The 26,143-nt window shown below is 44.9% G+C and overlaps 1 protein-coding gene across 6 annotated transcripts in view; it reads right to left on the bottom strand.

Annotated features, from left to right (window-relative positions):
- PRR5L (proline rich 5 like) overlaps positions 1-26,143 on the bottom strand; it is a 67,720-nt gene that overhangs the window by 23,986 nt on the left and 17,591 nt on the right. For 2 of the 6 annotated variants that reach the window (XM_038179133.2, XM_038179131.2), the window contains exons 8-15: positions 20,912-21,212; positions 20,390-20,530; positions 19,970-20,002; positions 18,906-18,985; positions 18,350-18,559; positions 6,635-6,914; positions 5,155-5,235; positions 1,608-1,656 (exon numbers count right to left, since the gene is read on the bottom strand). In XM_038179133.2, the coding sequence (XP_038035061.1) occupies positions 1,608-1,656; positions 5,155-5,235; positions 6,635-6,804 (300 nt within the window). In that variant the 5' untranslated portion in view covers positions 6,805-6,914; positions 18,350-18,559; positions 18,906-18,985; ... (1 more) ...; positions 20,390-20,530; positions 20,912-21,212. Of the gene's footprint in view, positions 1-1,607; positions 1,657-5,154; positions 5,236-6,634; positions 6,915-12,824; positions 13,128-16,129; positions 17,371-18,349; positions 18,635-18,905; positions 18,989-19,969; positions 20,003-20,389; positions 20,531-20,911; positions 21,213-26,143 lie in introns of those variants that run through there. The other 4 variants (XM_072039036.1, XM_072039035.1, XM_027458262.3 and 1 more) reach the window with 4 other exon arrangements.

Genomic DNA, 26,143 nt, shown 5'->3' with positions numbered 1-26,143 from the left:
TGCTAGCAGCAACACAAAGCAGGTCCAGCAGCGTGGCCCCCAGCAGCAAGCAGTCTCTTCAGTCCTTAGCTCTACAACTACAAGCTCTAAGGGGTATCAGCTAACACCACTGGCTCTGGCATGATCAAAAAAGGCTGGAGGAAGAGAACAAAAAAGCATCCAAACCCCAGCACTCAGAGCCGTCCGGTCCCCAGGCCATGCTGGACCTGTCCTGCACAGCAACACAATGCAGCTGCATCTGGTCGGTGCTGGAAGCCACCCAGGCCTTCTCCAGTACGCACTGAATCTTGAAAACCAGATAACAGTCGTGCGTCAGCACCTTGCATCCCTCAGGAACACGCATGGCCCCGTGCTCTGCTCAGTCCTCAAGACGCACAAAGCTGTCTCTGGAAATTTTCTGCTTATTCCAGACCTCCACGCCTTGCCTAACACCGCAGTAGCTCAGTGCCTGATGAAGCATTTTCAGATTTCAAGTTGCCACGTATATATTTAGCTGCAAAATTTCAACTGTACTCAAGCTTGCTGGAGCAGCAGCAGCTTTCCACTTCAGCCTGCTGTACTACAGGCTTGTACCACAGGCTCACCGCCTCTCTGCTGTGCTCCCATTCTAGGAAATGTCCCACCAGAAGCTGCCTCTTTCCAGTAAATGACTTGTGCAGATAGGGCCTAAAGAAGTGAAACGTAACTACCCCCAGGGCAGGAGTTTGCTTCTCACTTGACAGCAGAAGTGTGGGGGGATTTTTTTAAATCAAGTAATCTAATACTGATAGGAAACAACACAAGTCTTTTTTTTTCCCCTTTCTAAACTATTGGCACGCTACACAGCGGTGTCAGCCACTTCAGAAAGTACTGAAATTCTCTCTCTCTTACTCAAAGGGAATAAAACTGACACAAAAATCCCACTTGTTTTCAGAAGCCTCCTTCTTCTTTTTTTTTTTTTTTAAAATCAACTGAACAACTTGCAATATTGAAAGCCATCAGCATTCTCGCAAAATCATCTTACACAGGCTTTGATGTGGTTGCACGTGAACTTCTGTCTATCTGGACAGTATCAGGAAAAGGCAATAACAGATTTGTGATTGATTAGGTCTTCCCTCATCCTTCATCTTTTGCTTTTTCATAGATTGCATTTATATTTATAGGACTAAAAGGCAAACAGTAACCAGGTTGATTTCCTGCTGATAGGGACTTCCTTCCCTGCCCCCTCCAAAACAGAAAGCCGTTATCTTTTCTCTTCCCCTTTGCTGGCCCCTGTTTCAGAAAACCTACTCCAGAATTCTCTATACTACAGAAATAGAGTGAAAGAAACTAGGAATAGGCACCCCATCCTTAAAAAAAAAATAAGCAAATTCCTTCTTGACCGTGGCAGGCTGTTAGCAGCCTTTCTTTAGTGCAAAGGAAGATTACTCCTAATTTAGCATATGCACCCATACAGTTACCCTCATGGCTATATGGTCCATGTTAAAAAAAAATCAGGATCTCCAGGACCTTCTGTGCAAAAACAGAAATGAAACTTGTAGGCTACGTGCTTGTAATAAGGAGTTCTGTATGCTACAAAGCTGAAGAGACCAAATCTTAAAGTAAGCAAGTAAATTGTGTAACACTACCTGAAAGTAATCAGTGATGAAGGATCCCAGTTCACTCTTCAGCAGCCGTCTGTAGACAGAAGGAACACATCCATGAAGCAGCAGCCATTGCTGGTCATTCTAACAGGCATATCCCCGCTTTACTACCAGTCATGCCAAAGATACATGAATATATGTGAATGTGTCATTATGGCCACATTTAGATTTCTTTTACATCTAAGTATACTTTTTACTAATGCTTACAAAAGCTATTGTAAAATTATGAAGGAATGAAATCGTGTCCCTGAAATCTTCTATTTATAAACAATGCACTTAGAACAAGAAAAAAAAAACAGCACTGACACCCCCAAATCCACAAAAAGCTGGGATGATAACTTCAAGTTTTCATTTAGTTTGAAATTCATCATTTCTTCTGATTTTTCTTTAAACAAAGCAACCTTTCGTTTCATTGAAAATAGCACATCTCTCCAATGTAATACTTCCTTTTCTCTTGGAAGTAGAAGGTGGGTAAGGAGAGGAGCAACAAAGTAAACAATGCAAGCAGAAACTGCAGTTTCCCCATGACAACTGCGTTAAAAAATAGTTTTTTAAAAAGGCACAGTTTTCAAGAAAAGAGTTCTAGGAATTTAACAAAAACTGTTTTACGTACATGCAAGCAGAAGGCACTCCTAACGAGCATTTTTAATTAAAAACCGTTGGATCTTAAATCAGGCTATGATAAAGGTTTTTAATCCCTATATATATTTTATAGTTCAAAATTCTGCTACGAGAAACAAGTTTGTTTTAAATCAGAAGAAGCATTAAAAAAAAAAACTCACAAAGTTCAGAGCATGTCAACTTTGAGCTTTCAGTAACTGTGATGGTAAATTTTGCAGCAGTAAATTCTGCCTAAAATGTAAGAGGTGCTCAACACTTCCCTCTGCAAAACATCGCATTTTCTGCTGCTTTAGGAGTTTCACTTTTCACCAAAGTGAAGCATTACCAAGAGTGCTTGAGTCAGGGACCATCCTGATCTCAGGCTGGGATCTTACCAACAAGCTACAGCTCTTTTTTCTAACCTTCTGTGAAAGCAGCTCCTGACACTGAGCTTCCCCCTCAAACATTTTGCAAAACTTCTTTATTATTCAGATGTAAACACACCTCTACTCTTTCTCTCTCAGATCAGTGATATTCACCCCACCCACCCCAAAGCACATTTCTATGTCTATGAGATGGATGAACCAGATAAATCTTTGAGGGCCTGTTTGTGAGACTCTCTTCTACTGGCTTCAGCAGACTCCTGAGGGCTTTTGATCAGCTAATTCACAGCCCCTGGCAGGACTTTGGCTCCCTCAGTTGGATCATCTGCACCTGCAACCAGAGGCTTGTGCTTCAGAGAGAACCTGGGGCAGTCTCCCCCTAACCATGGCAAGGTCACCCCTTCGTTCCTGAAAGCCCACGTCCTGATGGCATTGCTGACATTTCCTCTTGCAGTCACAACCAGCTTTCAGAGCAGTGGAGGAAAAAAAAAAAAAAAGTATCCAGTGAGATGATATCAAATCACAGCAAGATAAAAACTTTGTGGCAGCGATCCAGAGCAAAATGTTACCACCTGCTCGTCTCTGGGCCTGTCATTATGACTTTAAAACTCTCCTGTGCTCCACTGTCAAGCAATTAAGCACTGTGCAGAGTCTGTGACTACTAAAGTACCGCATTTGCGAACTCCCACTAATGATCTGAGTAGAGGAATACAAAGGAGGAAAACGCAGCAGCTCAATCTAATGGCACAAAAGAGCAGGCTGACAGCTTTGGCTCCTTGCCCAGCGTCAGGCCAGCAGCTCACCTCGTGCGCCCAGCACTGACACTTTGTTGGGAGCTCCGTCAGGATCCACAGGTGCGCAGCTGCAGATGTGTGCACAAACACACGTGCAGATGCACGTCCTCTGCTCCCTAGTGTGGGGCTAACAAGCTGCTCGGATGGTTATGCAGCCTATTTAGAGAGAGACATTTTGAGACGTAAGCAGTGCTCGGAGCACCTGTAGGAACATCAATCATGGATTTCAAGGTGAGTGCTTCCAAGTGCTGCCTGTGAGTGGAAAGCCCAACTTCCCATCCCACCACCAGAAGTGCTTGCAAAGCACACGCGTCTCACAAAGAACTTCCTGCTCTTCGCCCAGCTCTTGACAGTGCAGCCTGACTTCAGTGATCAGCACAGACACAGCAAGGTCCAACCACGGGGACCAAGCCCAGTCAGCGAGCTGTTTCTCTCCGGCATACCTCTTCCCCTCGAGGCTGGGAAGGAAGGAAGGCACCTGCATGCACCGGGGTGGGAAAGCAAGCTGCAGCCACCCCAGCGGGCAGCAGCCTGGGAGACGAGCCACAAAACCCAAAGCCAGTCCCCGTGTCTGCCAGTGGGCTGTGGGTTAGGGTGTTTCCAAAGCCTTATGACATTTGGTTTTCCTTTCACATACAGAAATCTTCATCCCATGGAGGATTTAGACTGCTGCCAAGTACTTAAACCTAACTTGATGACTTCTGCTTTGAACATACTTAAATACTGTTAAGTAAGGGCACAAGACACTGCCCTTACTCAGCTGTCAAAAGGGATTTTATGAAGCTTTCACCTTTGGGACCAGGTCAAGTAGGACAGAGTCTCATGTCCTGCAAGCTGCATTTATGTTGAAAGTAGGGAAAGGGGTAGTTTGCTGCTGAGTAAGTGCTTGGCCCTAATAGACACTTAAACTTTAACTTGGCACACAGCTAAAATGCAATAGGGAGAGAGCAAGCACACAAACATGGAAGTTGAGACCCATATGACAACATTCATGATGGATGAGTATGGATGGAGTTGGAAAGAGACAGCAAGGATGGACTACACTCATGACCTCTGTCAATATTCCTCTGAGCACCACTTGGAACCAGCACAAGAATAGATTGCTCTTTATCTGCTCTATAATCCTGTCTATTGCTAACTAAAGTTTCCAAATAATCAGAATGAAACCACAGATAACCACGAGAGCTGCCTAAAATAAAAAAACGATACTTTTATTATCAGTGCTAGAAACTGTTTGTTAGAATTCTAGTTTTTTAATCTTCAGGGTTTGTATTTTCAGGCCTTGCTCTGCAATCATCATATGAAGATTAAGCTTTTATATGAAATGCTGTGTTTTACTTTCTTTTTAAATGCTCCGTGGTTCTGAGAAATTCAGCTTTAGAGAAGAAAAAAAAAAAGAAAAAAAAAGAAGTAATAAAAGAGAAAGAAAAAAAAAAAGAAATAAAAGACCTGGAACAGGAAAACTCCCTAGGAAGGGGCAAGACCCTTCAAATCCAAGTCAATACATGTCCTCTACTTGTCAAAGCTACACATCCACATAAGCTGGAGAAACATCACCCAGAAGCCCCATGCTGTTCACATCACCCAATGGCAAAAAAGAGGGCAGATAGCTCAAAACTCTCAAGAGTTTTTTGCTCCCACCCCTCTTCCTCCCAGCAATGTCCTCTAACTACAGTTCTGTAAGGAAACAAAATCAAGCAAATACTGAACAAGCAGCAACAAAAATCAAATTTTCCACACATTTTAGCAACCTACCTGATATTTTCATTGAGGGTGTAAAGTTCATTGTTCTGCAAGCCTCCCCCTTTGAACACATTTATCACTGCTGTTTGAACACTGCCAAAAAAGAAACGAGACAGTACAACATCCATAAATAACAGCCGCCAGTATGATTTAACACAGAGAGCAACGTGAGCTAGCCAGCAAAAGCTGAGTGGTTATAATGGGGTGGAGAGGTTAATTGCACTTAAATACTTCCACTTTTTCTCCCCTGGAAATCATCACTCTTATTTACCTACATCTCTCACGGGAGACAGAGCAGAACCAACCTTAAACTGTGCCTAGAGTAAGCAAGGGAAAGTCATCATAGGGACACCAATATATCTTTAAAAGATCATTTAGGGGATCTCTGCTAGGTGCTGCAGGCTAGTGGCTATGAGAAGACACAGATTTTTGGCAATATCTGCCAAACACATCACATTGCATTATCCAGTAATGCTGGCAGGACTAGCTGAGCCACCCAGCCTGCAGCATTTGGCAGGATCCTGCCTGTGCTGGAGCACATTCTGCAGCCAGCATCACTTCAGTCAGACACAACTTTAAGCCCTGCTAATGCTTGTAAGGTGTGGCAACAGCTGTTGGAGGATCTTCTAACTAATACTTCTCGGATCGGTGTAGAGGAAATGATGAAGTGACAGTATACAGGACGGTTTGCCAGGTCCAAAAGCTTGCCACACCCAACAAGAGGAGGTGTCATTCCCTTGACAGGCATTCCCTTTTGTGAGCAGGTCATGGCACTTGTACACTTCACTGACCTCAGGTCACTATCCTGGCACAAAACTGGATTTTGCTGGGCTGCTTCTGTGCAACATCATTAAGCTGAGTTAGGTCAGCAAGAGAAAGGGCAGAGCACAGAGCTGCTGCAAAGTAGCAGAGGGAAAGGTGAGAACACCCAACTTTGGTAACAGCAGGCCATTAGATCAGCTCAGGACACCTCACACTTCACCCTACACATCATTTTTCCAGTGGCCATTGCTGCGTGACATGCACTGCAGGCAGGATTGGACTGTCGGTATGAGGTGCTGGTAGAAGTAGAAGCCACACGCTTAGTACCTGCCCGGAAGAACTGGACCGTAATAAAAGCTTCATAATATGCAAGTAAATGTCTGCTTTGCATTAAGAAACTGACCTCTGTTACATTAATAACAATGTGTTCATCTAAAAGGTAATGAAGAAAAAGGAACTGTTAACACAGAGCAATTCTGTTTTGCTTCAAAACAATATCTCCAAAAAATACTGGCCAAAACCAAGGCTGGCTAAACGCTCCTAGGTCTAACTGGTCACCTCCAAAGAGGTTTTAAATGCTGTTAAAGCTTGGGCATGCCAGAAGCTCATGCGTGCTTATAAACAAATAAGCTTGGCCATAAATGTTGTGAAGTACAAAGACCAGCCAGGCACAGTCCTTGCGGAGGGGCTGCTGCACAGGGAGGGCTTGCCCTGAGCGGGTGCTGCTCACCTGTTCCACGCCGAGTTGGAGCTGAGCTGCAGGGCCTGCCGGGCGGCCTGGAAACGTGGCAGGTCACTGAGGACAGGGGAGCTCATGAAGCGAGGTCGTGGCCTTCTGAACGAACCCATCTTGTGGAACTGGACAGCAAAGGATGGAGCTATGGTGAACCCCCCAGTCATAGGGTCAGGCGGAGTGGAGCAGGGCTGTCAGAAAGTCTCTCCTCTTGAACGTCCACGTGTGAATCTCACTGGCATCAACAAGTCGTCAAATCCAAGGACTCAGCCTGCAACTAAAGCAAAGAATCAGCCTCAGGCTAGCAGTTCTCCACCACGTCAGCTTGTGACATGGACTTGCACTGCAAGAACTGAAGCAGTCCTGCAAAGTGAAGAGAAAGGAAAAGAGTAAGACAGAAAAGGGAGGAGTGAAAATATCCTAACCCCACCAGCAGCAAACTTGGGCAAATCTTCAGGAGCTCTTCAACAGCAGCTCCCTTTCCCATCTTGCCCCTTAAAGAACAACCTGAAACAGCCAGCCAGAAAAACAAGCGTGGTCTCTCTTCCCACTTCTATTAGCAGAGGTGCCTAAACTCTTCAGCCAGAGGCACTTTACAAATAGTTTTTAAACACAATCAGCCATTCAGCCAGTATAAAACCAGAGAAACTGGAGAGAAAGAAATCTATGGCATCAGAAAGAAGAAAGGGACAAAATATGAACAACAGAAGTAAAGATGAAAAGACCAACACTATGGTTTTTGAGAAGGGTTGTGCAAGGGAGTAAAACTCACTCGTTATCAGTCCTTTACCAAAAGATACAGCAAGGAGCTTCTGTGAAAGAGGTCTGACAAGCAGATATTTTGAGAGTAAGCAGGACTGTTTTCTTTGTTTAGTTCTCTATAAAACGAGAAGTAGTTGCTGGCCAAATACGAAATACCCGTACTTTCCCCTCTGATCATCATCTCCATATAGATGAATACGTAGCCCCAAGTAAACCACAGAAACAGAATAAGTTAGAATGAACTTGGATAAAAACCACACAAAAACTCTGGCAAAGCTTCTGCACTTCAAAATCTTCCCACTTCAGACGAATACAAGCAGTAGATGCAGCCGGCAGTTAGAAGAATGAAGATGTGGGAGAAAAGAGAGAGACAGAAAAAGAAAAACAGTTGTGTGACTGAACTGCACATGGAAGATGTAAAGCAAAACCTTCTCTTTTCCACTACATCTTCAGCACAATGGGGGAAAGAGATACGATCAGCTGAAGGCATGTTGTGTATCTGCACAGTGCTTCTAATTTAGCTCCTGCTCAGCTTCAGGACATTATTTTGCACTCCACAAACTTTAATTAACCGTTTTACATCTAAAAGAACAGCTTTCTTCCCACGTGGCCAGGCCAGCCCCATGTTGTGCTGAGCTCACCTCAGCTCCCCCGCCTCCACCTCGCCTCCTCGGTTCTGCTCACCCGCCGTGAAGCCGAGCAAAGCCCTCAGCCCGGCCACGGCCACCACAGGCCCCGCCGCTGGGGATGTTACACAAGAAAACAGAGCAAACACCTCACTTATTAGGCACGTGAGGTGCTGTCATTCGTGCTGCTATTCAAGAAATAGACACACTTGTTATCCCCACAAGCTGAGTACGGTTTGGATAGACCTTTAGACAACTCTTCGCTGTCTCACGAGATGACAAAGCCCAGACAGACTTTCATGAAGCACACGGAGCCCTGACAGGTGTTGCTTGAAAGGGCAGCAAGCTGCCGACCTGGTGGCTGCTCTCTTCCAATTAGAAAAACAAACAACAACAGCAACAACAAACCCACCACAACACTTACAAACTAAGAACAAATATAAAATAACACAACCGAATCAGCCCTGTTTGTGTGCATTTTGCAACAATATTCAGTTCACTGCACATTGCCCACACATTTTCAATCCGCCAGCAATGTCTCGCCTGGCAATTCTAACCACATCAGAAATTGTCAGAGGAAAAAAGCTACAGCACCTTGGAGAGCTGAGGGCAGACATCTCTCATAACACACCAAGAGGTGTCTGGGAGGCAGTCAGTGTAATGGCTGCTTCTGCTGCAAAACAAGTGATCGTGCCAGTATTTGTCATCTTGAAGTCCCAAAGCTGACAGCGTGAGGAGCTGAAAGAGTGGCAGCTGACTTCTGCCAGCAGTGCAGTAAAGTTTCTATTTCAATCATTTTTTATACAGGGAAAACAGCGTATGTATTTTCAGAGCTATATAATAAGGTATTTGTTACTTTAGAGAAGGCATAGAAACTTAACAGGGCTAGAAAGCAGTGGTCAAGATGCCTGTGTCAGCCCTCAATCCTCCTCTCCCTGCTCCAGAGGCTGTAACTGCATACAAGTACCCTTATCCCCAGCAAAGAAAGCATTTTATAAAGCTGCATTTCTATTAATTTCAGTTAGACTGAGCTGCAAGGGGACAGTTTAAATTCAGAAGTGTAAATCAGGAGAGCAGACCTCGTGCCTCTACACTGAGAGATTCAAACTCCGCGCAGGAAATTCTTGGGCGCGCTCTGTGCGGAGGTGAAGCAATGCCATCACGAAGGTCCTTCCCGAGCTCGGCCTACGGATTTACGAGACTGATTCCACATCAGCAGAACGCGGGGCCCCCCGGCAAATTTCCTGAACACTTCTTACCAAGGGAACATGCTTGCCTCTGCTCGCGGAAACATACACGTTGTTTTCCTTAACCTCTGCTAAAGTCACCCGGACAGATAATAACAAGCTCCTGTCTGCGAGGAGCAGATAAGACGCCTCTCTTCCCCATTTTTCTCCCAGCCTCGAAGTCTGCAATCCCGTGTTACTGTCAAGTCAGCTTTATTTCAGTTTCTCATCAGGAATTTCAGAAAAAAATCTTCAGCATTAGGCCAGATCCAAAGTCTGAATTTAATTTCTACAGGATTCAAAGATACAAATCTCTCCTGTCTTACCTAAAATGGCACTGTCAGATAGCAGGCATAGCAAACTGTTCCTCTGGATGCCAGCTAGCCAAATGGTATCCAAATATAACTGACAGTTCTGTTACCAGAACCGAAATGCCAAGGTCTGTGAGAAGAAGTGTCCTCTCCCCATGCCCACAGCCTGCTTGGACTATTTTCAGAACTTCCTAAAGCCAGAGGTAAGAGAGTGTTTACTGGAAAACAGACTTTTGGCACAACATGTTTGCATTTTGCAGATCCCAGGCACCTGCACATACAACAAAGCCCCCGAAGCAGACCCCGACCTGATGTAGTTTCTCGGCAGTCACTGCAGAAGCACTCCATCGCCCACACTCCCATCAGACCAGGTCTTCCTTTCACAGCAACTTGTTTCCACTCAAAGTTTTCCCAAGAACGAGGCACCCTTGTAAATGCTGCTCCATTTTTGCAGGGAAGTTCCATTAGCAGTTTGCTGGTAACGTCCGTGCTGTGCATTCAATAGTTTGTTGGTTTTTTTTCTTCCTTTTTGCTGAGAGAAATCTTGCCTTGTGGCAAGTGAAGCATTAATGCAGGTTAGTAAGAAGCTCTTGTGGTATTTGGGCTATTTCATCTAGTGGGAATGAACACTATTAGGCAAAGTGCTAAGTACATCAAGGAAAAATTTTCCTCTCCAGTTTGCCCTGAAAACTCTGAAAGAATTATGCAAAACTATTCAGAAACGGTTATTGTTCTCCTAGAGGCCTTCAGTCCAACCTCCCTCACATCTCCTCTTCCCAAGATTAAAGTGGTTTAGAAGATCATAAAACAAAACCTGCATCTAATAATCACGGTCCTACTATTTATCTACCACAGAACTAGAAAAAGCTTTAGAGATGCAGTTACTAAAGGAGAAAAAGAGAGAAGGGAGACACCAGGATCACTTCCACAGAGAGAAGGGAGACACCAGGATGGCAGTTGTTGTAGCCACTGGGCAGCACTGCCTCTCACCACTGATTATAAAAGGTACAAAAACCTTTGGCAAGAAGTTTGTTGTAAGTTAGAGGACGATGTACTGCTCTTCCTTCTCTTCCAGCTGTCCTACACCGGTCTCTTTTTCACTTATCTGTGATTGTCAGCTCAAAACTCGGCTATCAAAACCCACTAGATCTCTAACAAGGCAGATGTCAACTGTGTAAAACCAAGGTCTTGGCGTGAGCAAATGATTCAGAGCTGGATGTCAGTGTTCAAAACTGAGGGAGAGAGCAGGACTATGAGGCAATCTGACAACAATGTAATTTTATCCACTTTTAATTCATCACATCTGAGTAAACACTTTGAGAATTAATTTGAATCTTTCAATAGAGGAATCAAACAAGGAGACAAATCTTTTTCCAACACACACACTCACACAGATAGATACAGACATATATAAAAACATTAGTCATCAAACTAGGAATTTTTGTAATTTGTTTCCTGTTAGCCATGAAAACAAACAGAGAATCCATTATGAAATGATTTAATGAAAAGACTTTTTCTTTCCAGCAGACCAAAACACCAGTGTCTGTCTGGAGGAAAAGCAAGATCAGGTAGTTCTGTCACCTCGTTCTGTCTCTAAACAACAAAAAAAAGTATAACCCAAAGAATAGGTTGGCAGCATTTCCTCCAAATTACGAATCTTCTTGGTAATCCTGGGCCAAGGACCCAAAAGCCCCCTCGCTGCAATTGTGACATTGATGGCCTACAAGTCTGGATACTGCAACGTGTGCCAGAATGCTTTTGTAATGACTTTGGGCATGGAAGAAGCATAATCTTAAGAAAAATCAGACCGTACATCTGACAAACCTACAGATCCATCATGAGCAGTTTCACCCCACCTCAGACACAAAAGTACACAGAGGACTATCTAGATTCTTACTAGCTGCTTCTCCCTCCAGCCTGGTAAACCTTTAACAAACTACGTGATTGGCAAAACCCTTTTTTCAGTTCAGCTAGCAAATTCTCAAGCCAACACTATTTCTGACAAAAATCCCTCATTTATTTGTTACACAGCCATACTGAGAAGTGGAAAAACAGGGCACAACCTGTAACTTAAAGGCTTTTAATTCATCACAACTACACACACACATGAACTTAGAAACTAAGAACTAAGAAAGCAGACAGCATTTGCTACCGTTAAATTTGCAACACATTTGGTTCCTCTTATAGCTCCCAGTTGCTCCGATTCTTAATAACAATAATTAAAAAAAAAAGTCTTGCTTTTCAGAGAGAGAGAAGATGAGCAAATTGAGATTCACCCCATAACTAATAAATTTCCTTCTGGACAGTACTGATCAGAAGATGTGTCATATATGTCAGAGGTTACTGGGAGTCTAAAAATGTATTTGAAGGCAGGCTGGATCCCAGTCTCAAGGCACGGTCTTTCCTACATCCTCATCATGCCGTTATGCCGTTGGAAATCTGATTCATGAAAATTTTAGTGCTTAACCCGCAGCCCATCAAAAGCAATAAGAATCTGAATATTGGCGTTTGTGTTTTGGATCAAACCCCAGAACAACAAGGCAGAGCGTGGACAATTTGTCATATTAGCAGCCCCTCAGATACGTAGCAATGTATCTTGGGTTGTGCTCATGCCAGCAGTGGGGGCACAGCCCCTGCTAAGAGACATTCCCAGTTCAGAGAGGAAAATGGAAGGTGCAAGGGCAGCCTTCAGGTCTGGCAGTCTTTTCAGCAGGACTGACTCGAGTTACGGCCTTTAGAAGACAGCTTTTTCCACCCGTATGTTAATGCTGCCTCTTTCTGAGATCCCAGTGCCAAGCCCAGCTCAGAACTTCAGCAAGCACAAACTGGCGTTAAGCTGCGATCGAGAACCACAGCTCCAGCATCTCACCGGGCTGTGCCCGAGCTGCTATCCTGCAGGGAACCCGGTCGGTTCCTCAAGCTCTCGGAGCACACTCCAGGCCAGCTGGCAAAGGCAGGACCTCAGCCAGCCAAAGCGCACTCACTGCAGCCCCAGCACACACCTCCCGGCCTCGCAGCCCCGGCTGGCCCCAGTGCACGCAGTGCCAAGCACCGCAGGGATGCCTGCCTGCCCCACGCCGCGCCATGGGAAAGCCCCGAGGCGGCCCAGGCAGGCTGAGCCCCGGGTGGAAGGGCCACTCAGCCCTGCAAAACGCTCCTTTCATCGAGAGCTCTAGGAGGATTATTAATAAGGAGAGTAAAAATCATTATCTCCATTTTCTGGCTGAGGAAACGAAGCTGCAAAGCCAGTGAAATGACTCACCCAGGTCTTCCACCTCCCAAGCCAGGATCCTATTCACCAGAGAAACACATACCTCTAAGCTCCTTTAATGAAACTTTTCAAAGGATTCCACACTGTTGTAAGGAGCGAGGAATCACCTGATCTACCTCTTCTTTCCGCAGCTGGCTCAGTACCAAAAGGTGTCAATTTTTAATTTATTTTTTCTGCTGCTGGGCCACCCACCATGAAGGCAGCAACTTGGTGCCCTATAAAGAGTCTGGAGGTGTTCTACTGTGCTCGCCTATCCTTAATTAAACCTGATAGATTTTAAGTATGGAGATTAAGTACATTAAAAAAAAAAAAAAAGTGGCAACTGCAAAATATGGGAATACGCCCCTTCCAGTAGTGTATTTGACCCTCTGCTATGTGCCCATATAGCCGTAATTTTGTTGCTAGTCTTTAACCACTCAAAACAAGATCTCATTTTCCCTATCCTCCCATTACTTACCCACCTCTCACAAATGAGCCCAGGGTCCCTGCTTCCTTCTGCATATTTCCTTCCTCCAACTGGAGCCACATCATGTCGTTTTTCATTATGCATCCCAAACAAATTACCCAACAGAAAGACCTCTCTAACTTGGCTTTGGTACCAGAGCCATGTAGCATTCGAAAAGAAACTCCGTGGTTTCCACTTAGTTGTGCTTTGAGTCCTTGAGGTTAAAGCAAACCTGAAACTCAAAGTGAAACTCTGGTTAGAGTGAGAGGAAATATCTGAGAAGAGGAGGGGGAATAACCTTTGCTTAGAGCCCACCACAGTCTGAAAAGCTTCTCTGTAATTTGGAGACCATTGCAGCCCCTTTGGAGTTGACGGCCTGTTAGAAGTAAGACAAATTCAAATAAATACAAATGATTGTACAATTTCTTACAAAAATATATATATGAAAACAGGACTGGCACAGAACAAGCCAGTATAATGTGGACTAAAGAGATCAAGTCATAGGAAAGAACATACAGAAAAAGAAGCATCTTATAACATAGGAGTAGCATCTAAGACGACAAAGTTACTTAGTTCTCTATCACAGGTTTTCTGTATTATCTTAGAAACCATACTTAATTCTTTGAACTCACATTTGGAAATGGAGAAAATTGTTAAAGCTGTTAAAAGGCTCCACACATTCATAAAACGCTTTGAAATGCTTGGGTGGAAAATAGAAGAGAACACCTCGTAAGAATCACTTAGCTGATCAGCATGAAGTTAGATACCAATTTGAATGAGATGCATGAACAAGTGACTTAACCTGGTTGAAGACTATTGTACTCCCCATGGAAGTAACAACCACGCCAAAAACCCAGCTAGGGGAGGCAAGAAGCAGAAACGTAGCAGTTTCAGAATCATAGAACTGATGGACTGAGTTGGGACTGAAAAAATACACTCATGTCTTTGGTTTAATAAGAACCACATCCACAGGAGAGGAGGAGGGGATAAGAGGGAACAAATGGAGAGGTATCACCATTTCCTGATCAACTGAAAGCCTATCTGCATCCCTCTACGGAGCTTCACCCATAACGATGCAGCCAGCTTCCAACAGAAGAGTTAAAGTCACCATTGTTTTTTCTCCAGTTCTATACTATATATTGCTCATGTGATTACCCCCTAAAAATCATAACCGATGTAATAAGAAAATAGTACTCCAAGTTGCTCAGTCCTCAAAGCTGCCTGCAAGTTCAATGGGCTATTTTATTCCTAGGCCTAGAAGCCTTAAACTCTGCTGATCACCAGAATGACTTTGAATGAGCCCAGCTACACTGGAACAAGCAACAGCATGAAAACATTTATACCAGGAAAAAAGGATGACACACACATAAATAGTTATTTCCTTCCACTGTCGGGAATAGCATTTGGTAGATGCACTAAGTGTATCCCTCCTGCAGCACAGCAGGCCAGGAATGTATCACTTGAATGACAACAGTGTGAGCAAGCTATCAGGCTTTCTGCTGTAGCAAAGGCTTTAAGATTGAATTGACAAATGTGTTTTCAAACCTAAAAATTAACTTGTAGCAGCTTCAACCTGTTTCCAATAACTCCCCAGTAGCATCTGCTGCAAAAATCAGGAAATACTTGTATTAACTATTTCAAAACAAATTATAAAGTACATTGGCAGTCTGTAGAGACCATAGCAGTTTTGCTCGCCATATGGAGAAGCTTTGGGCTGTTGTGGGAATGAAAAATGTAGCTGTTCAACAAATAAACTGTTCATATTCACCAGTTACATGAGCAGCAGAACTAAACCAGGCCTGATCTCCCACATCACGCTCCCTCCTGGGTTTCACATGTGCAGGAGGGGAAAACCTTCCCCAGAGCCCTTCCTTCAGCAGAGGCACTAAAAATGCTTTCACAAAGCTCAGAGAAACATTATCCTTTTAGACTTTTCCTTCTTTGGTCAAATGCAGTGAAATTCACTAATTCATAAAGTTACTAGAGGGGAACAGACAAAGGAGAGCCACGGCAATGCTTTCCTAAAGGCACCAGGCAGGAGGTCACTCATTTTGAAAAGATGAGGCAGAGGGGAGAACACAGGTCCTCGGGGGAAGCAAAAAGTTGTCTCAGTCTAAATGCAATGACATGTTTAATTTTCTAGGAATGTTAATCAGGAAGCTGGCAAGATACACCTCTTTAAGACCAAACAAAACATCAGCAACTGCAATTACTTTAGGAACTGTCTATGCTGCAAGTAGAATGACAATCTATCTTCCCGGTGCTTTCTTGCACTTCATACTTTTTCCTTTTGTTTTCATTTTTGTTTGTTTGTTTTCAGAGTTCCTACTGTTGTTGTTAGAAACAGAAGTACACCCCATATTTTTAACCCTAGGACTACAAAACACTGCATTTAAGTAGCCCGATTTTACATTACAGCCCACCCTCAGCCAGGTCTTGTATCACACGGCTTTTGCTAAAATCTTCAGCACAATCTTCTTTCCCCTAAGTTACACTTAGCCCTATCTCACGGGGTAAGAATGGGTTGCTACGCCCTACTGAATAAGCCCTGGAACCCAGAACATACTTAGTCAATGTATATTTATGCTTGAATTCACATCAGCAGAAACAGTGGATACAAAAGGCCATACATTACAGAAAGAGAGAGAGAGAGAGAAACGGAGGGAAAGGAAGAACACAAAAACTACAGATGCACAGAAAATGAGTTTTGAAAGATACCCTTCTAGAGCATATTTGCCTGCTATATCTAAGCCTTTGATGATCTATTCAACTCCCATCCCTCCATTCTTTCCAGAAGAAAGGAAGCTACATCTATTCATTTCTCAAATAAAATGTTAACTACCTGTCTCACCTATTCTGTGTCTTTCATTGCTGGAAATTTAGGGTGTTCAAATTCTTCCAGAAGGAGTCATGGAGTCAGTTGATGCTACCTGTGCTCCAGCTGAGCTTTAAAAGTGAACCTTGGAAGTGTTATCAGAGTCTGAGCTGACATTAAACAGTACATAAACATACTGCATGAAAATAATTACAGAGAATTTTATCTTGAAGGCTGAAGACAAATGTGATACACAGCTAAACTGTCACCTTAAGGCTGCTGTAAAACTACCAGAAGGAAACACTACTAAACTGACATGAAAAAAAGAGATTTCACTACGGGCTTGTGTGCTTGAACTCCCCTGTCCACCTTCGGCACTGCAGTCCCATCAGTGCAATGTACCCTACCTGACTGGACAGCTATTTCAATCAGAGATTCAGAACAGACCCATTATAGGCAAACACAGAATAATCCACCTCTAGAAAAGTTTCTCCCAAGCTTTACCTGCTGCTTCACAAAAAGCAGCTGATTTTCGACCCAAGCCCAAGCGTTTTCCTCCCTCCACTATGTTATCAAAGTCCACGGCACTAAAATCTTAGCAACAATGCCATATGTTGACTATGAGCTGTGTATCGTGAGCATACCTTGTCTTAGATTACTGTGAAATTTTCATTTACGTGGGCTGTTAAGTCTGCTTTTTTTGTGTGTTTTGGAACACAAAATAATTGTATTTACGTCCTTCAGTTTAGCACTTTGGTGGCACTTTTAAGATGATGAATCTCCTGCATGTTACAGCTGAATGAAAAGTCACAGACCTGCTGCGGGAATCCCTGAGCGCTCTGCACCCTGTGAGACAAGTCAGTCAGTCACAGTGGTCTCTCCTGGCTGCGAGGCATATAAATAGCATGAATAAAAGAAATTGAATCTAAAGAGCAAAAAAAGAAAGCAAAGTGCTTTTGCATCGCAGTTCTCTACTTACCAGGACAGCAGTGGCATTAGATTTGGGTTACTGCCACAGATCGTATTCTCAAACCCAACATCTCTCACATGGCTGTAAAATAGCTGGCATATCTTACTGTACATATTTTCAGCTCTAGGTCATTTTTTGTTGCCAAAGCACTAACAAAGTTCTTCACAGGGGTCAGAGGACAGGACTTTACCCCTAGCTTGGTGGCTTCCGAGTTTAAGGAAAGCCAGTTCATCAGGACAGCGCAGCGCCTTCTCTCCCATGGTCTGTCTGTACCATTGGGGACTACTGCACAGTCGGACTGCAGCTTCTGTTTTAGAAAAACAAAACAAAACAAAACTACATAGCCTACACATCAGCTTCTGTATCTAGGACATGCTGCCTCACCGTGAAATAAGAGCTATGGGTGTATGCTTCAAATATGCATGCACACACAGCGCTGTATGAAAGATGTAAACAGCCCTTGCACTCTGATCCAGGTACCTTCGAGTTCTGCATAACTGAAACCTCTCATACCACAGAATTGCAGCATCGCCTATAAATACGTTCAGCACTTGTTGCTGACAAACAAAAAGTCCCTCTGCTTGAGACAGCCTGCTTACATGAACAAATCATCATATGACTGGAAAAGGCAGAAGAAAATAGCCCTGCTTTGGACTGTTCTTCCAGCACGGACAGCCAGGAGCGGCGTCGGCTGGGGTCACTGCTGGCAGGACCCTTGGCTGCAGCTGACATCCTGCAGCAAAGGGGACAGGGGACGGGTTTGACAGCCGAAGGAACAAACAGAAAGCAGATTTCGTCCACGAAAACGGACAGCTCTGGGCACAGAGGCTCCCAGCGCTTCTCAGGAAAACGCGGGTGGCATCGCCACCAGGGAGAGGCCCGAGGGAAGGGGGAAAAGGATGGAGCTATGCCTCACTTTTTTTAACAGGCAGCCCGCTGCTCACGGCTTTTGTCTTCCGCAGCGGCTGCGCGTTAATTCAATCTATTTAGAAAAAGAGGGGAGGGAAAAAATCTCTTTCCCTTCACCCCCGGTTTCAGAATTATTGTGTCTCCCGGGGGGAAGGCTGCGACTGAGACATTCGGTTTGGAAATGACTCACTCGGCAGCACCGTGGAGCCGGAGGGGCTATTTTTAATATTTTTTTAAATGGAGAACTTGCCCCGGCGGCACGGCTGGGCTCGGCCCGGCCGCCTCCCGCGGGTCCCCCCGGGCACGACCCCTCCTTGGGGCCGCGCTGCCCCCGCTCCCCGCTCCGCAGGGACCCCGGGGGCGTCCCCCGCACTCACCCCGCCGCTCTGCGGGGCGGGCGGCAGAGAAGGGCGCTGATCCAGGCTGCTCCGGGCTGCTCTCCGGCTGCTCTCTGGCTTCTCCGGCTGCTCTCTGGCTGCTCTGTGCTGCTCCGTGTTGTTGCTCCCCGTGCTGCTGCTCCGCACCTCTCCGCTCCCCGCTCCGCGCCCGCCGCGGGCTGCAGGACGCGCTGCGATCTTCGCCGCGATCTGGCGAAATTTGCCACCAACCGGTCAGGATTTTTACACTTCCTGGCTCCCGGCCAGCCCTTCTTTTTTTTTTTTTTTTTTTTTTTTTTTTACGATCTGCCTTCTGCTGGCTCCTCCCCCCCCAGACAAAAGGCGGCCGGGCCGGGGGGCCGAGCCGGGTCGGGCACCCCCAAGGGGTTGCGGCAGCGGCTCCCTCCCCATCCCTGGGCTCCCACCCCACAGTTTGGATCCCTCAGCCCTCGAGGGAAAGAAATCGGGGAGGCTGGGGGGGCTGGGGGCCCGTGCCGGGTCCGGCGGGGCGCACGAAGTGGCCGTGCCTTTGGGGCGTGCCGGGGGTTCGCCTTACCTTTTGGGGTTCCTCCTGCAGCCCCGTGGCAGTGCGAGCTGCTCAGCCGTCGCCGTCTGCAGCAGGTATCGCTCAGGAAACTGCTGAAAAGTTCACGAGATTAAAGAAAAGACACGAGTAGGTGCAAGCAGCAAGCAGTTGCATCAAACGCATAACTCGGGCAGTCACAGTGACTTTTGGAGAGCAAATCCTTAGGTTAAGGTGCTGAGATTTGAAGTGCTTGAAGGAGGAAGACCGAATCAATGGGACAGTGTCGTTTGCTCCAAGTGTTTAAGAGGATTATGTGAATTAGTGCACAGCGTTGCTGATGCCTGGCAACCCAATGCACTGTTTTTGCAGACAGTTTTATGTCTTCAAACCATGATTTTACAACAGGGCTGGGTCTGCTCTGAACATCAGAGAAGCTGGTGCTACTCTGGAAGCACTGGGTTAACCCACCAGCCCGTGCTGGGATCCTCTGATGCTCTGAGTCGTTCTGGAAGCAGATGCAGGGAGCTCAGATGACACCACTCGCCACACGTCCTTGTAGGAGTGGTGTTCTCATGAGGCTGTCCCTCCTTTTCCATCTCCAGATGTGTAAAACTAAAGAGTCACTGAGGCACTGCGAACCTTACGTACTGCCCACTGGTACTGCCAGAGCTGCACAAATCGGAGGTATTCTTATGAACATGAAAACCTGGAACTTGCCTTCTGACAAGCTATATGAGCACATACAGGAACGTGCTTCCAGTCCCAGGGCGGTGAGGCACATGATGACAGCTGGTGTCTATCCAGCACTTAAAGTTTTAGTGCATCTGGTAATCCACTAGCAATTAAAAGCACAAATTGTCTTTCATTTTGCATCTGCTTTTCAAGCCAACAATCACTAATTTTTCAGAGACAGCACTGCAGAAATGGAGTGTGAGTGGTGGTCTCCTATCGGTGGCTCGTGATAGGGCCGGGAAGTGACGGCTGCTCTGAGACTGGAGAGGCAAGGGTGTGGTTTATCACAGCTCAACTGTTCTCTGTGGGCCAGCAAAGATCCTAAAGAATTTACACACAAAGCAAATGGTGACCTCACGTACCTGGTCAGTGGTGTGCTCCATCTGACAGAAACGCTGCAAGAAAAAACAAGCAAGAGATTTAGGGCAGGAGTTACCTAACTTTAGAAGTTAGGTGTGAGAAATGAACATTCAGGTAAAAGCAGTATAGACCCTGGGACAGATCTCAGATTCTGACATTATGTGAGTATAGTAAAATCGCTAGTTTTTTGTTGTTGTTTTGTTTTGTTTTTAAAAAGTGTACAAGCCAGCATCTTTCCCCAGGTTTAAACTCACATGGTTATGACTCACAACTTGAAAATACATTTCAGGTGTGGGACGAACACCTGAACATGCAGAGGTCTGAGACCCCACGTTTAGGAGGGGAAAGCCGTTCACCAGACCCCTGGGGCTCTAGCTTCAAGACTACCACCAGGAGACATCATTGCCACAACACAGACTTACTGTGAGCATCCTGTTGTATTGCTGGACTCCCGCTTGTGGGAGAAGATGGAGGAAAGAGCCGAAAAGATCCCTGCCACCACAACAGGAAGAAGGTGGGAGCCACTTTAGTTTACTCTTTAGGAAGCAGCGAGGCCTCTGTGTCTGTGTAGAGACAGCCCTTGTCACTTACACAGGAGCGTATGTACTGGGTAGACTTTAATACACAGCAAGGACAGACAAGAAAGATCATTAGAAACGTTAGCACAGAAGAGAAAGATAAAAGACTTACACTGGGATTCATCTCACCCAACTTTATCTACCTAAGAGTACACAAAACCTCTTGTAATCTACTTGTCTGGGCCCCTTTAGTAGGGAAAGAGGCATGTCCAGAGGTAATTCACCTCACATAGGTCAGACAGCTCTGTTAGGTTAGGAAGAACTGCCCTCTGGAAACGACTCTCTGCCCCAGCTGATTATGAAAGGTGCTGCCCAAAACAACCCACCTAACTTCTAGAGGCAGGTAACTCCTGCCCTAAAGCTTACCTGAGTGGGACGGAGTTGCAGTGGAAGGGATCTGATGAGAAAAGAGCTGTCTGCTAGATTGAGAGGTGAGGAAAACGACCTTCAGTAGCTCAAGTTTCTCTTTAAGCTTTGGTGAGACCAAAAAGAAAATAATTTGGTTTCTGAAGAAAGATCCTTGCTTCCCACAGATAAGTGATAATTTACAAATGTCTGCTGAAGCACTGGAGCCAAGAAGTGGTGTGAATGAACTGCTCTTCACTTTATGTGCAAGGAATTTTCTCTTCTTTGGCCTTGCTCAAGTCTACAGCATCATCCTGAAGAACTGAAAAGCAAGCAAACTGACAACATCAAAGATGTTGCTACTAACATTCAGATTGAACGGATATGTGAAAAATAGCTGCAGCCTTAATTTTGTTTTTTGACACTCTGCCCTGACACCACACATCCTCTCTGCAGCACGCTTGATAGCAAGACAGCCTCGAGCACACACACGTCCTGCTCTCACACAGTTTGGTGTTCAATAAGAGCCAAACCACAAAAGTTGTGACTAACAGATGTGACCTTTAATTGGCTTGTTTTATAATGCACTTGATGATGGGAAGAATCCACAGCATAGAGCCATGGCTTTGTGTGTGTGATCTGACAGGTCTTCAAGATGATCTGCTTCCCAGAAGTGAGTTCTGGGGAACAAAACACAGTGTGGTCTAGCAGGGCAATGAGGACAGCCATAACATCTGAAAAACATTCCTAATTCTGGCACTGATTTTCAAGGGTCTGAGGGCTGCAGCTGAACCAGGTTAAGTGGTTGCCATCACTCAGTTTGCTCTTATTCTAGCCACCAAAGGTCTCTTTCCCTTGCCATCTGCTGGGACAGCATGCATTTGCTCTAGCTGTCAAATGAGCAAGCGAGACAGAGAGCACGCAAGCAAGCAATAAAAAATTGCCTTCCACTGAAGTGGATGGTTTAGATAGAAGAGGGTTAGGGAGTGGCTATGCTTGAGGTTAACTTGCAGATTCTAGCAAGGAGTGTGGGGCAGATGGCTGGGGATGCGCTGCGAACAGCAACCTCCTATCCCAGCGCAGTCACTGTGAGGACAAGGAGTTTAGCAGTGCTGGAGTGACACAGTGGAAATTGTCTAACAATTTGTTTCACCTTTCTCTTTGAGCAGCAGAGAGGAAATTCCATGTAGCAGTGATGCTATGAAGCTCAAAGAACTCATGCAAAAAGATCATTTTTTTTTCTTTAGTTCTTTCTTAATATTAATTTTTATGGTTTCAAACTCGGAGAAGCAAAGGGAGGAAAACATCTCCAAGGCATGGGGTTGAGAGTACATTATTCTACTAATTTTACAATTCAAAGCTCTGGCACAAATGAGGTTCAGGAAACAATACCTAATTCCACAGAAGAAAAAAAAAATGCATCTCTATTATATCTGGAGAGAAATAATTCAAATCACAACTATTCATTGGGAAGGAGGATTCTCAGAAGCTGTAACACCGAAAGTGACCTAAACTAGCAGGACAGCAGACAGTAAATTAGACATGCCTGTAATATGAGATGATGGGTGGATTGGGGGTGAACAGAAATAACAAAAAATCACAATGGGCAGTATGCTTCATAAACAGAAGCTGTAACAAAGGCCTGTGTTAGTGGTATTATAGTATAATCTCCTGGAATATTGCATTCAGTTCTGAACACCTCATCAGACGGGCATTTACAAATATAAAGGAACACATTTTTAGAAAGTAGGAGTGATAAGGACTGATTTACAGACATTATCATATGAGCTGAAAGAGCTAAACACATCTGGTTGTGCTGTGCACGAGGTATAGGACACAATGCTACAAAAATCAGGAATGGGATAAGGCACCGTGGGAGTCTGCAGAAGTAAGAGCACTGTTATTGTGAAGAAGGAGAAAAGAGGATGAAATGAGACACCGAAGATTAGGATAAGTATTGTTACAATGACTTGGCTATAAGATGCACTACCTGGTGGAGCAGTTGTTCAGGAACACTTCTTCTTGTGGTATTTTAAATAAGCACAATGCTAGTGTTTATGCCTTGGCTTACCAAGCACAGTGGGCTAGTTGATCTTTTACAGAGGAATTTTCCATCTCCAATTTCTGTGTTTCTAAAGCTTACTCTTCCGTGGAGTGCTGTTTGTCACGTCAGTGGCAAACCTCCGATGGAGAAGACAAACAAACCAGCCCTCAGGGAGAGAAGATCTAAATGAAGAAAAGAACTGAAGCATGTTTGTGTGTGATGCTTTACAGTCATACCACGAATCACAGTCAGGCAAAAAGAGTGGCAACAAGCCTGCTTTATACTGACCTCTGTTAGAAATCATACTATAAATTTCCAAAGGGGATGAGCAAGCAGAACAAACCCTTTTTTCCATCCTCCTGCTTTAATTCTTCCCATCCCACCCCCGACTTTGTCTCTTTAGCATCTCCATCTCCCTGTGGCTTTTATCCCCAAAATTAGTAAACTAAATGTTTAAATTAATTACTTAGAATCCTACACATCCATCCTAAATCCTCTCAAAGCTGATTTCGATACTCTAGACCTGAGTGTTATGTAAAATTTTCAAAATGCCATGTTTCAGTCAATCCTCAGTTCAGCTCCCACCACCTCTGAAGTGTTTGTTGGCCATTTCTGAAACACACTGCTGCCCTCTTGTAAAATCCTTTTGTCCTGCATTTTGGAGCAATTACCTCCTTAATTGCTTCATCATTTTATCTTCCTGAAGGAGGGTCTTTTGTTTTGGTCACTTTTCCTTCATCTTGTCTCCAGGTAATAACACACCAAAAAAATTAATTACCAGTGCATGGCTGTACTCTCTATTCCAGTCCTAGCACTTCTTTTTCTAGTTTATAATATTATATATATATACATAAGATATGACCCTTCTGCGTCTTCATTTCAGACCTTTCCTCTCTAGATTCTCATATTTGAACAATGCCTACATTTTCCAGATACTTTGTGTGGTTTCTTTCAAATAATGTCCTCATTTATTCACAGAGCAATATATCTCAGCCTGACTTGCCACTTCGTATCAAAATTACTGATACCCCCTCCTTCAGCTATCAAAAATGATACGGGTCTTCACTCATACCCATGCAGAGTACTGCTACAAATATCACTGCCCTAGACTCTCACTTCGGGTGTGATACTTTTTACTTTCCATCCCTCTCTTGGACAGTTCTCTGCTTATCACCACAGCTCTCAGCCCTGCCAAAGAAAGTCCCTGCTGTTCTACTCGCTCTCTCCTTCCTCTGCCTTCTGACAAAGCTGGCAAGGAGGAACCATGCTTGTAACAGTGTCTCTGCCTGCCTCACTGAGAACTGTTTGTGAAGGTCTCATACCTCACTTCTACCCACTCCAAATCAACTATTTTCTGTAAAATTAGTCAGAGCTGATGAGTGATACCAGCCTCAGAGCCCAGGATAGCTGAGATCCTCAGCGTGTGCCCTTAGAGCAAGGAAGACCCCAGCAAGCAGTGACACAAGTTCCTCTGCTGCTAGCACTGCCTGCTTGTGAGCCTGATTTATGGGGCCACTTTCAGGTCGTTCAGGACCTGCCAGTTGTGACAGCAGAGAGGTCACCGCAGCAAGTAATTTTGGCAAGGTGGCCAATGGCTCGGGTACCAGCTGCACAGAGTTCTGACATTTCATGTATCAGCTGTCTGCTGGCAGCAGCTTGGGGTTATATTCTCTTTCAGAGCTGCACACCCAAAAGAGTATGCACGCGGTATAAGGCATGTGGTATAAGGCATCTTTCTTATGGCAAAACAAGTGAATCACTAGGTGTTAGATGACTTACTGGTGAACAAACGCCAAATCACACAGTTCTAGTAACAAGAGGCTTCTAAGGTGCCTTCCTGTATTCATCCCTGCTTTGCTGTGATTCATCTGTTGGTTTTTGGTTTGTCTTTTTTTTACTTCCCACATCTTGCTCGCTGACCATGCTACGCTCTGTGGGTATAAAATGGCTGAGACAGAAGCATTCCGATGTGGTGAAAGCCACTTACTGTGGGTAGATCTCTCAGTCAGAAGTACAGATTTTCTTCCTTAAAATGTCTAAATGCATTCAGCACCACTGCTGTGCTTTTATGTAGCTCTGAGAGCCAGCTGAAGTCAATGATTCTGTGTGAACACAGCAGAAGGACACATTCACCTCCTGAGCTGACTGGCACAAGGAGCAGCTTAGTCAGAGGCCAAGAAGAAGTCATGTGTTGCATCAGAAGTGATCAGAGTGGCTCTGATGTGTGTATTTTAGCCTTCCCACAACCGGTGGGATGATGGGCAGACGTGCCTTTTCCACTCTGAGCAGGTTTCTCATCTGTTGTCACGTGGCATGTGCTGCTGAACTAGCACAGTCACTGACAAATCATCCCCACCTCCCAGGGATGCCTGGAACTTGCTTGATGATGGGAGGAACTACAACACCCAGCCAGGTGCCACAGTCTGAATTTACTGGTTTTTAGTTCAGTGCTTATTTTCTCTTCTACTCTTGACTCCTGCTGCAAATGCCAGGTCCTTTCTTTCAGACTTAGCAGTACTACTCGAGCTAAACTGGACAATGCCTTTAGTAACTAAAGGATCCTAGTTTGTCTGTCCAGGAAAGGGGTCATGCTGTGGGGGAGCATGTTGTGGTGGGGCACGAAAGGGAAGAAGAAAACCCTCAGTGATTCAAAGAGAAAGGGACTATCAGAGTTAGTGTGTTGTAACTCTGCAACTATACCCCTTTTTCTTGACCAGTTAAACTCTATGTATATAGATACTCTAGAGTGGCACAGAAGTGATGAGTGAGGCTATGTTTTAAGATTAAAGCAGAGAGGCTGAGAAGGCTCGGTGCACAAAGGGAGGGATTTGACTGACAGACTACATTTGAATACGCGGAGTAAGATGCAAATCCCCAGAATATGCATGGCTTGTGAAAACTACAGGGATGGTCAAGTGAATGACAGCTCCAAGGAGTATTCCTCTATGTTATCAGACACCTCTGATCCCAAATTATCTCTTGTTATGAGATAGCTCTTTTGTAGCAAAAAGCTATAAACTACACCAGCGTAGCTGAGATGGGTAGTATTTGTAGGGGAGAAAGGATATAACATGACAGAAGAGCTACTTCACTTAAATGAGGGTGCAGACTGAGCATCAATCTTCTGCGTATGAGAACTCTGTAAGCTAGCGGGGCCTGTGTGCTTGTGGAACCCAGCTTGTGATTGCGAGGATGAATGTATGGAACTA

This window comes from Anas platyrhynchos, chromosome 5 (genome assembly GCF_047663525.1).
Source record: "Anas platyrhynchos isolate ZD024472 breed Pekin duck chromosome 5, IASCAAS_PekinDuck_T2T, whole genome shotgun sequence".
NCBI lineage: Eukaryota > Metazoa > Chordata > Aves > Anseriformes > Anatidae > Anas > Anas platyrhynchos.
The sequence above is the reverse complement of the archived record's forward strand: the minus strand, read 5'-3'. Positions and strand labels throughout refer to the sequence as shown.